The 12,827-nt window shown below is 37.2% G+C and overlaps 1 protein-coding gene across 3 annotated transcripts in view; it reads right to left on the reverse strand.

Moving 5' to 3' along the window:
* Nucleotides 1–12,827, reverse strand: part of UCHL3 (ubiquitin C-terminal hydrolase L3) — a 41,820-nt gene that overhangs the window by 23,341 nt on the left and 5,652 nt on the right. For all 3 annotated transcript variants that reach the window (XM_032183320.1, XM_032183335.1, XM_032183327.1), the window contains 4 exons: nucleotides 6,137–6,265; nucleotides 4,274–4,430; nucleotides 3,801–3,886; nucleotides 2,643–2,690 (listed from right to left, as the gene is read on the reverse strand). In XM_032183320.1, the coding sequence (XP_032039211.1) occupies nucleotides 2,643–2,690; nucleotides 3,801–3,886; nucleotides 4,274–4,430; nucleotides 6,137–6,265 (420 nt within the window). The remainder of the gene's footprint in view (nucleotides 1–2,642; nucleotides 2,691–3,800; nucleotides 3,887–4,273; nucleotides 4,431–6,136; nucleotides 6,266–12,827) is intronic.

The following is a 12,827-nucleotide window of genomic DNA, read 5'->3' on the forward strand; positions in this document are numbered from 1 at the left end:
ATGGAGGGAACAGGGGGAGCAACAAAAACAAGAGAAATAAAGGAAGACAAACATATTCCTCCCCACTGTCCTGAAAAGAAGTTTAAATTCCCAGGAAAGCACTCCTAGCAATTACAAATATGCGGGAGGAATCAGATTCCCTTCTTTCTTGATGCAAAAGCAGTAGTAACTTCCCCTGCAGGACGAGTCAACATCGTGCACGTATGATATGCATATGCTACCATCAACATTTTCAAGGGCATGCTGTTCATCAGTCCCTTCACCGTTACATGAAGAGATACACAGCAACAGCCAAAGAGTACCACTGCAAGGTGTAAGACTGGGAGATCGACTCACCCCGACCCCACATAACATTTCTCAGCACATTTTCATTTCACGTATTTTATTTTGCTTAAAAAGAATTGTACTTTACAGGAGGAATTGCTGTGCTTTAGAGATGAAATGGGAGGTCTCGCTGCCTACTTCACCACACAACAATCGTAGGACAGGATCTTCAGGCAATTGCATCTTCCAGTATAATAAGTTATTTGTTTCTTACTTCTTTGATTGATGGATCAAAGGATATTCAGAAAAACACTCCCAGGACATGTATTGAGTCATTGTACTGTTTCAACTTTGGAAACAGAAGGACAGGAAAAAGTTATTTTACCATTCTAAGGAACATCCACATTGAATTACTTCCAGATTTAGCTACATAAAATGGAATAACAAACATTTGGAAAGTCCACTACCTATTCAACATTTTTGTTTAGGCATGGTTGCTGAGACAATCTTAATTTTTTATTATGAAAAAACATCTGCATCTTTCCACACAATTTCTTAATATTTTGTATTGTAATATCTTCATCAGGAAACCAATTAATTTGTGGAAGTTCAAGAAGCTAAGTGTCCCTTATTAAGGGAATCCGTAATCAATTAGAACCTTCCTGAATCTTTATAAAGAAACCCTCAGGAACTATGTAAGCCTTCATCTTCTTCCCAGTTATTCCATAATTTCTGCCAGGAAAATGCACAGATGAACTATTCTCTGGATGACTGCCACCGTACATCAAAACAACTAAATGTTATTCTGTTTTGCAAGTATCTAAGGAAGAGATTCAGAGTCTTCAGTCATTTGCAGAACAACCTCCACAACCTCTCTCTTACTGAGAATCCTTAGAAAAGGGCCATCTAATTTTTAAAAGAAAAGAGACAGGAATTTTTGAAGTCTCTTATTTAAAAGAGGAAGAGAAATCCGCAGCTGCATTGATGTTTCTTCCTGAAATATAGAACCTTCCTTAACTGATTTAGAGAAATAAATAAGAATTTGAAAGAAAATAGAAGACACATGAATGAAGGTCAATATTAATACTAGAAATGATTCAAACAATTCTCTTTTCATCCGTCTTTAACTCAGAATGAGTAAGTATACGTTTCCAGATGGCAGGGTGAGGGGGAAGCAGAAAGGTCTGCTTTGCTTTCTTCTGCCATGCATAGAAGACATAGCACAAGCTTTAAGAAAGACAAAACTCACAGTACTGGAAAAATAAAAAAGAAAGAAAGCATATGAGCCACTGAAGTCATAGCAAAAAAAAAAAAAAAAAAAAAAAAGTGGTGCTGGCAACAATCTAATCAATTTTCTTCTGTGGAACAGATACTGAAATCTGAACCAGAAAGATGGAAAATCGCCTTAATAATAAGGAGGCAAGAACTGTTGAGTAGCTTGCTTATGCCTCCTCAGTGACTGACACAGCTGTTCTGCTTCCAAATCCATAAGACTAAAGATACACTGGCACAGGAACTTCAATAAGCATTCACCCCTCTCCTTAAAAACGATTCAGAGCAACGAGACCAGAAAATACCACAGACGCTCCTCAAAACTTCACAAAGCCACTTATTCACCTGGCATTAACCTTATATTTTGCTCAGAGAAACTAAATGTGTAAAACAGATCCTTCCAGAATCGATTTAATTTTTGAGGTTCTGTTCCCATATTTGGTGAAGTACAACAAAGTACAACACTGAGTGCACAGAGACTTTAAACTCAGTCCTATTTTACTCGTAAACACAGATAAAGGAGCATTCTGTAGTACTGATTAAGCAGCACAGCAAATTTCTTTGATCCTAAACATGTTTTTTTTTTTTTTTTATTTTATGTTACTCCATCTGTGGTGATAAGAGCTTACGTGTATATTTCACAAAATGGTGAAAATTTATCTGAAGTAATATTTGTACACAAGTGACACAAGTACTGAAGCATTTCTTTTCCTGAGATAAAACTTTTCAGACTCTTACACAATGTTTGTTCCACTCGTACGGTTACTATGGATCCTACATCTAGCTATGAATTTGCAACATCCTGATCTCAACTTTCACTAAAACATAATTTCTGGCTCTTTTACTCTGAAATACAGCTTGAAAAGATCATCTGTGTTATACAAAGGCTTGAAAAGAACAATACAAAAAACTGTAGAGCTTCAAGTTCGTTCCCTTGCCCCCCAACGTCACTTCACTTTGTGCCCTGATTGTTGACGGACGCTATCCTGAAAATTAAGCAAAAATCTCAATTTCTCTGTAAACCTTTACTATGATTGTTTTAAGCTCCATTATATTCAACTCAAAATAGTTACTAACAAATAAAATAATAAAAAAAAAAAGAATACCTCAGTCTGACCTTCATGGGCACTGGATTCATGAGTGACGCGAATAGCCTAAAATTAAAGCATATTTCAATCAGACTTTAAACGAGAGACTTAAATTATTTTTAAGAATCATTGCATGCTCTTCTTTTTAATCAAACGCCATAGCTGTCATTTCTTTTGCTCAATGCTTGTAATAGATAAATAAAGAAATGAATCAGCAAATAATCTCCACTTCCAAGGATCTCAAGAGGCAAGTGTTTCAGCTTCATCAGATTCAATTCAAATATGTAGCACTTTGTTACTGCAGTTCAACACAGAACAGTACTGGCAAGTGGTTTTGATATTTCAGTTCCTGGCTTAAGTAAACAAAACACTTTAGGTAGAAGCTGTGATCAGACAGCTTGTATCCAACATTTCTGCAGATAATGTCCTCAAACCTCTGCTGTTCCTGTTTGTTATTGCTTCCTTGAGGCACATGTTAACAACCTTAATCCTGAGGACTTCACAATAAGTTGAATTTGAACTCAGGCTTGGAATTCATCAATATTTTCATTCTGATAGAGGATCATCATTATCATCACGAGCAACAGCATGATTCTCCCCTTCCATCAGCGGCCAGATCTTTCTGTCACATCCTTTGAATCAGCACTAATGATGATCCAACTAAGCACTCGATCAGCTAACTCATCTAACTGTTTGTCATGGGGGATGGAAGGAGAGGAGGGACTATAATTCTGTCAGATCAGCTCCTTGTGTGCCCTGAAGAGCTACAGCCAAAGCAAGGTGACTTGAAGGCATAAATGGAAGGAGACGGCAGGACTGTCCTTTCAGCAATAGCCTAAGATCAGCCTAAATTGACCATTAAACTGGATCTTGAATCAACCAAAGTGATTGTGCAGACATTACTCATCCACTTCAAAATCATTTTAAACTAAGCCAGTGAATTAATATGGATGAAGAACATTGACAAAATCCATCCTGCTGACTGAGCTATGGGCTGGTAGGAATACTTTAAACCACCAAATCCATTTTATATTTTTTTTTGCAGCAGCTGTCTGATCACAAGCTCACACGTAAACTCAGATTGTTTAAGTGATCCACTGGACCAAGTCCAAAGGACTTGCTCATGCAAATAATTCTTATACCATTTTCAAAGAGAGTAAAAAGTACAATACTAACTTCATAAGTTTCTAGATATTTGGCCCTTTCTTCAGGAGTCATAGATAATGAATCTTCTAGGAACTTTTTCAGTGATGAATTAGTTTCTTAAAAATAAAAAGAAGACATAACATTAACATATTTGGAACCATGCTTTAAATTCTACATTATTCAAAGCTAGCAGAATGCTTAAAACCAATAAAAGATTTAAAGATAATAACTACATCATATCTATAAGACAATGAAGACTGACTGCACAAGGAATTGCCACCTGCTGCAGTTTGAAGTGTTTTCAGTGTTTTAGGATTAGTGTGAAGTATCGTTTTTTTTATACAATTGTAAGCAGAAATGCTCTTTCAGTAGAGATGAACAGTTATATTCAGAGAAAATAGTACATATCCCAACCTTCCCTCAGTCCTTTCCACAGTGGTAAGGGCAAAAAAAAAGAGGGGGAAAGTACAACAAAAACAAGCAAGCAAACATAAAACACTTACCAAAGTTCATTTTATCTCTGTTGTTTGCAATAGCATGAATTAACCCAATTGTTCCACAAGCATTGTTGATGGTCTGCTTCATGAAATACACCGATGATTTGACATCTTGCCCCTTAGCTTTTATTCTCTCTTCTTCTTCTGTTCTGAAGGTTTCATACTAGAAAGAAAGTTATGGAAGTTTCACCAGTAGTACAAATAGATACTTGTTATGTTATCCAAGCAAAAACAATTTACATAAGTAACAACTACCTAATGAAACCAAAACCCACTTAACACAAGTGGTCCAGCAGCATATGCAGACGTGCCTAACTGAAGGGCTCTGTTATCAGGTCTTATAACTAGCCAAATCCAGTCATGTTTAATTCATCATTTTGAAATGTGTTACCTAACAGCATTTCAAGAATGTTCAATATTAGCACCATCTCTCTTTAATTCAACAAAAAATGTTTAAGGACAGATGTCTCAAAAGGTTTATCAAGCAACCACTATACTTCAGGTGTTTAATCAGCACGAACCATTCTTGTAAGTTCCACCATTTTACATTACTTTATATTCCTGGAAAAAAATGTAAAGTTCATATAATGTTCAAAATAGGTCCTTTAAAAGCCATAATCATAAGGGAAAGGTTTATTTCCTTTAGTAATAACTCACAAAATACTGAAGTATATGGACTTTTTACTTAGGTGTGACAAATGTAAAGTTTGAATGTAAAACAGAATGAGGAACTCTTCCTGAGAAATTTCTCTCAGATTCTATGCGCTGTCAGTGACAAGCAGAACTAAGAAACTTCTCCGGCATCATGATGATTCCACACCTGCAGCTTGTCTCAATGGTCCAAACGTTCTAAGTAAATAGCAGGTGCCTTTACAAAGAATTTTAAAGCGACAGCACTTGTACAAGATAACATAAATAGTCTTAACTGAGAAAAAAAGGCCTTAAATGTATTAGAAACAAAATCAGATTAAAGAAGGTAAACAATATAGCTGCCATTCATTCCCTGTCCCCTCAAAAACGTTGCGAATGCTGAAAATACCATTTTGAGCAAAGGTTGGACCAGATCACTTCAAAGTGTCCTTTCTAACCTGACTTATCCCTTAATAAGCATTCACTGGATCAAGCTATTCTGTCTACAGCCTATGATGCCGATTAAGTAAGTCATCAATCTTTAAACTGGACAATAACCCTAAGATTATCTGTATGCTAACAAGGGTATTCAGCTCTACAACTAAGTTCAAGCAAATTGATGCACACTGGGGGGAACAGGGGTGAGGGAGAATGGAAGGAAGCGGCAAAAAGAAATATATACTCTTCCATCTTAGGAATATTCTCCATCTGTCCCAGAAATGAAAGCCATACTGGTACTGATGACTGAATTGAAAATGGATTGATGTTTAGTCAGTACAGCAGTACTCAGGAAGTAGTTGCATTTGATAGAGTCTCACACACAACCTTACTTTGCTCGTGCTATTGTGGCTTTCTGCTAAAACTACGTGAAGTACATTTCTCTTTACTTCTACGTTAGTTTTTCCCACTCTAATTAAAACACTTAACAATAAATTGCAAATAAACACATAACGTTATCAAAAGAAAGTTCTGAAGGAAGTATTTTCTTGATTTTATTTTATTTTTTTATAATTAAGAAGTCTCTGAATAACGTTTAAGCCTCATTTTGATTCTGACACCAAGACACAAGATTTACAGATTCACACAATGGTTTGGGTTGGAAGAAACCTTTGAAGATCGCCTAGTTCCAATCCCCCTGCTATGAGCAGGGATTTTTTCCAGGAAATCAGGTTGCTCCAAGCCCCATCCAAGCATTAATTTACAACAAAAATGATATAATGGTTACTAAAAAACTTTTACCTTTTCTGTTATTGGAAAGAGAAGAAGCACTGCACATACAGGTCTTGGCACCATGCTAAGCAGTTCCGGCTCCATACCATAGACATCTACAAATTGCCAGTCAGGATGTATACCTAACTGTTTGAGAAACTGGAAAAGAAAATACAGAATAATATTAAATGAGTGTGCTGGTATACTTTGTAAGAAAGAGTTAATTGTATGTTACGGCACACTCAAATCCTATTTTGAAATACTACATTTTAGACAAAAAATACAGACGTGGGAGAACTCCATGTATTTTTGAAAAAGTAAACATTTCACAACTCCCATATTTCTACTAGAAAAAATCACATTCTGTAGGAAGATCTCCAGTCACCCGGGGTTATCAAATCTAAAATATGGAAAGTGTCCTGATAAACAGCTAGAAGTTTAAAATGCCTGAAAACAAACTTGCAGCAAGTAATATTTCTCTGCTCTCCCTAATGAAAAAAAGAACTGTTAACTTCTACAGCATTTCTTTAGCCAGCTCTCAACAAATCGCAACTCTGCGGTTTCCAATAATGTTCCCAAAAGCAATACAGTAGAAGACCAGAGTATTTTGCCTATTCTTTCTTAGAAGGAAAAGCTTCATTCAAAGCTTCATTGTACTTCCTGTACGATGCTATTTGAGGAAACCTCTTTATTGATACATTTGCAGTCAAGATGTTTAAGAAAAATAAGATGGTAAAATGAATCATCTATGCCTTTCTCTTCCTTCCAAAATTCACCCAGTGGGCAGATTCACACATACACACAAAAAAGAGTTCAAGTAATAGTCACATCATGTTTGAATAGATTCACGCCTATATAGATATGCCTGTAAGAAACACAAAAACTAATCTTATTACAAAAATAAGGATTTTATAAAAAAGAAAAAACGCCTACTTCTGACACAAGATCCCTTCAAATACCAATTTCAATTCATACTAGGCAGAAACAAGGTTACCGTCTTTCAGGAGACACAGCCAGTTGGTTAACCCCCAATATTTAGAGATACAAAGGGCACATAGACTATATGCATTTATAATGAGTACAGAAGATTATTATTACTTTTGTTTTAATCAGCAATGATTAGGAATATCTTCTGAAAAGGTGGCAAGAATAGAAAATATGCATACAATTAAGTTTATTAAGAAAACTAAGGTGCAGTTTGCAGCCAGTATTTTGAAGGTATAAAAACCTTACACTTAAACATTTTAAATGTATTCCTCTCTCTCCACTTTATACTCTAAGGCAAGAAATCTAAACCAAGAGCAAGTAAAGGCAATTTAAGTTCGAAAACAAAAAATTAAAAAGAGAATCTTGGAAAAAAAAAACTTATGGGATTTCTCTGTATCTACAGAACCAACCTAAACCATCCACAGAGCCAGTTCACTATTTGATTGTCTGCACTGCAAAACATGGAGACTTTCTGTTCATAATGCCATATAAAGATCATTTTTCCATTTTAATTTTTTCCCGTGTTTCCACTAAAAATTAACAACACAAATTGACCATAAACTCAAAGAGCAAAACGGGAGGTGAAAGGAAAAGTGTCTCTTACCAAGATGTAAGGAAGATTTGGTCTCTTATGTATGGGTTTGTGGGACTGGGCACAAGTCCACGATTGAGGCTTTGAACAGCTTTCTAACTGATGTTAACACAAGGTAGCTCTTATGTACAACAAGAAAATTAACTCAGGAGATCGCTTATGTAATACACCAAGATCTTTTGGTTCTATATCACCTTTAAGTCTTGCCAAAATTAGGAATAAAGCCAAATCACTATCTTTTAATGAAAATTATACGGAGGGAACATGTGAGTTTTTACTAGCTGATAGAACAGTAAGAATTTTATTTTTAGTGTCTATTTTAACCTGCCAAGTTATGAGGATAATTACCACTTTGTGAATGACAGAAGAAAAGTTCAGAAGGAGAGGGGAGTACATGTAGCTGCGTTAAAATATTATTTGTACTTCAAGTGCTTCTATGATTCTAAGCTTTCCATCATTTTCCCTGTTGTTACTCAGAACTGTGGTAAATGTAACACAACTGAGAAAACACTGGTTATTATTTTGCAAGATTACATGAAAGAAGGGTACAAAAACTCAACAAAATAAAAAGACACCTATGGAGAAAGTGACCCCACAACCAGATGAGGCAACACTAAAAGAATCACATTAAGCTACTGAATAAATAAATGATGCATATTCTCTTGTCTTGTTGCCTTTCACAGGCTGGGGAAAAACACATCCCCTAGATGCAAGAACAGCTACTCAAACTTCTGAACGATATCATCATAGCAAACACTTCACAGAAAGAATGCTTTTCAGTATTCACGTTACTGTAGCACCCAGGAACTTTAAAAAGTTAAGTTTCAGTATTCAATGACAGCCATGGCTAGAAGGGATGGTCAACACTACAGAGGAACACCAAGAACATAGCCTTAGTATGGCAGGCAGCAAATTTTACACACAAACAGCTTAACAACTTATTTTAGAATCATCAAGGAAAGACTGAGATCAAAAATAGGCTAATAAGGCCCCTCTGCTTCCAGAAGGCTTCATTCAAGTCTGGAAAAAAAATGATAGAGATGCCTTTCTGAAAATTGCATGAGTAAAAGGTAAAAAATAGCAGCAAGTGCCCATGTGCAAGAAAGACTGCCAGATGAGTTTACAGATGAACAATAGATGGCAGGGTGCAAAGAGCCCTTGAAACAAATAGATATAGCTTATTCTTAGCATGAAGAAACGCAAAGGGAAAAAAAAATTAAAAAAAAAAGGTTCAAACAATGACACAGCCAGACAAGCAATCTTTTGCAACTGTGTTCTGAAGGGATAAAAGCAATGGAACGCTATTTAGCAAGGTCTGGCAAGAGAAATTTTAAAGGAGTAAAAACAAGTTCTTAGGAACCAGAGAAAGTTATTTAGAGAGACAAAAATCCATGTTAGATGTGACACAGGAAGCTCAGAGGAGTCCATTTGCAAGCAGTAGCTTCAATTTTGGCAGATTACCTGAACACCATAGAAATAACTAAATGAACCCTCCTTTCTCTTCCTTTGTCTTTTCCTAGCTCTTACACCAGTCATGCTGGCACAAAGATCACCGAGTTACCTACCAGCAGGTAGGTAACTTCCACACTTGCCAAAACACTCCTGTTTTAGAACAGCAGGCAGTTCTGTATGCTTTTGAGACAGTCTTGTTCAGAGGTGAGGACTTCTGCTGCTTTACAGCAATTACCCAAGCAACTCTATCTAAAGATACTTACTGGACAGAACAGATAAGGTTCTTTGCACTGTATTTGAGGGCTCATCCACTCTCCATTTTTTATTTTCCTCTTATTTTTCATGTTAAACTGAGCATATAGTATGCTAGCAGCTTTACATTACTCTAGATCTGCAAAAGAGAGTATTAGGTATTTTTCTGTCACTTATCGTGTTGCTGACTATTCTTTGTTTATCTTTGAGCACTTAGAAAAGAAAAAAATAAAACATACTCGCTTATATTACAGAAGTCTCACACCAGCTCAGAACGAAATACAGACAACACACTTGTCCATGTCTAGTTGACCAACTTTTTCAGAGCTTTACTTTTAATAATAATAATACAAAGTATTTTTGTTTAATTTTTTTGTTGTATTTGAAATCGTCTCTGTCGTATTAAAGTGTCATCCTGAATGAAAGATTCCTCCTTGTTTTTTCATTGTTCAGCTAACTATGAGAAAAAAAAGTCACTTCTGAAATTAGTTGTCTTTTCCATACACATTAGCTGCACTTTGCATAATTTTCTCCTTTTTGCTCAAGTATTCCAGAATGCCCTTCCTTCTTACCTGACATCTAGACTTCACTGGAAAATTCCAAACAATTTGCCTTCAAGTGCAATTGTTCAGACTCATTTCAATATCTGCAACAGTCGAACTGAGAATATTAACACATCAAATTTGCTTAAAAAAAAAATACTCAACCTTTTGCTGCATTGTAGAACTCAGGAATTGTATTGTAGAGTTCAGGAAATTCACATAGGCCCTATTTTCAAGGGTGCAAATGTGGGACCCCAATTTTCAGTTCTTTAAAATTGTCTGCTGAGAGCAAGAGTTTCCTCAAAATTGGCAGGTAACAGCATTAAACTACTCACAAACAAGAACTCGTCCAAGCTGTGAATGTGGAGGGCCATGACTACTGTGATTACAAGACAATACAGACTGCAGAAACACAAAAAAAGTATGACCAAAAGCCACCACGGATGAATATGTAACTCCTGAGGTCAAACTGAAAGGAAGCACATGGAAAGAAACCAGAGGGACAGGCTATCCAAAAGGGATAGAGGTGCATTGCTTAAACACAGAGGCACACAGTTCTAAAAGCTGAAGTCCACCTAGTGCTGAATTTACAGGCCACTCATCTTCAGTTCAGTCTCTGGGAAGGTTATGGAGCAAACCTTCCTGGAAGCTGCTCCCAAGCACAAGAACAAGTAAGTGATGGAGAACAGACAGCACCAACTTAACACGGGCAAACGATGCCCAATTAACCTGGAAGCTTTCAATAGAGAGAGCACTGCCTGCGTGGGTAAGGTGCAGGGGAGGGAAAGCAGTGCAGAGTCACCCACACCATCCCTAGAGCCAAACCAGTGAGATACATGAGCTGGATAATGGGGAAGCTGGTGGAAAACTGGCCAGACCGCCAGGTTCAAAGGGTGGCCAACAGCAACACAAAGTGCAACCGGCACTGACCTCTCTTGGGTGTCACTGCAAATGCTGTTTAACATCTTCCTTAATGACCAGGACGGTTGCATACTGCACACTCAACAAATTTGGATATTACACCAAATTGGAAAGAGCACTGGAGGGCAGGGCTGCAATTCCGAGGCAATTTCAGCAGGCTAGAAAAATGAGCTGACAGGAACTTCATAAAGTTCAAAGACAAATGCAAAATCCCCCATCTGGAATGGCATAACCTCATGCAGTCACACATGCTCAGGGCTAATTGGCTAGAAAATAACTCTGCTGAGAAGGATCAGGCCATCCTGATCAATAATAAACTGAACATGAGTCAATGTGCCCTTGCCATAAAAGCCAACCCCTATCACTGGTTGCCATACTAGCAAGGGAAAGTAGGCAGAAGTAAGACCTCCCCTCTGCTGGAGGATTGTGAAACTCTCCAGAGAGCTGTGCCAATGCCTTGAGCTCCCTGTTATGACTGAAGCATCAACACGCTGAAGCAAATCCAGTTGAGAGCCACCAACAGGGACAGGAGCCTGAAGCCTTGTTGTATGAAGAAAGGTTGAAAGATGGGTTAAAACCATCTTCAGAAAAGGCAGGGGAGATGGGGGACAGGACACTTGATATTGGTGTTTTCTACTAGCTGAGGGAGGCTGCAGAGAAGATGATGACTGACTCATCTCAGAAGTACACGGTAGAACAGTGAGAAACAATGGACACAGGCTGGAATGTAGAAAATATGAAATTGGTAGGGAAAGCATTTTAAGATAATACAAAAGAAAAAATAATAAGCATGGTCAAACTCTAGCACAGGCTGTCCAGGAGCCTGTGGAGTCTCCACCCTTAGAGGAATTCAGAACTTGGCAAGCCCCTGAGCAACCTGCTTGGACCACAGAACTGTACAAAGTCTTTTCCAACCTACCTGATTCTATTCCAAGTCACCACAAACTGTCAATCTCTATGTCTAAAGGTTAGTTAACAGAAAAAACACCACCACTGTAACAAGCCTAAATTCATTTATTGTAAGTTAATTTAGACATTTCTGTGGTATAACCTATGTTGTTTTCACTGTTGGTACCACTACCTTAATCTACCTTAACTGTTAAGCATCAAAAGCAGCACAGAACAGTGATCTTTAATGCATGATTTTGTTCCAACACGTGCTGGCTACCTTTAAAATGAATTAAATTTCATGAAACTTAAAAATATAGTTTGGGCTAATTTAAAGAGGCTCAAAAGTCAGCTGAACAAAGGCATCCAAGCGAACTCTTGACCCAGGTGACTTGACTTCAGCAGATTAAAGCAATGCCTCTGCCAACACAGTCACAGAACCAGTAGGAGGATACGATTTATGGGGCTGACAGAGATGTGGGAAGGGAAACTGGGATAAGAAAACTTAAAGAGTTCAATTTACTTTGAACAGCAGACTACTGAAGTAGTCAATGAACATTTTAAATGCTGTCTGAAGTAGCTATGTTCTTTTCTACTTTGTCAGTTGCAACTAAAAACAACATGAAGACTAACATTGAAATAAAATGGACTTTGAAATCTAGGTGCCAGCGAAGTTGGACAGCACTTGTAAGTATTTCAGGAATGCCACATTCTAAATACTAAGGCATTATACTCAAAACCAAGACTCTTCCATTTTTCTGGGGTGTTTGTATAAAAGTTGGAACCACAAGAACAAAAATGAGAAAAAAAAACAAAGACATTTCCAGACACTCAGACAAAAGTCAAAGAACTTTTGTGGGAAGAACCAACGATTGCAATCCTCTTCCAAAGGCAAACCAAGACACCGACAGAGTCTACATTATATTGTACTTCTGCTCAATGGACTACAGAATCACTGTATCGCAGCAAAACCACAGTTAAGAATTTCTTCCACAAAAATGAAAATGTGTATGGTTTTAGCAAACTGGAAGGACTAAGTCTCTATTTAGATGTAATCAGTATTTCATAACTTTATCATCAGTGATCA

This window comes from Aythya fuligula, chromosome 1 (assembly GCF_009819795.1).
Source record: "Aythya fuligula isolate bAytFul2 chromosome 1, bAytFul2.pri, whole genome shotgun sequence".
NCBI lineage: Eukaryota > Metazoa > Chordata > Aves > Anseriformes > Anatidae > Aythya > Aythya fuligula.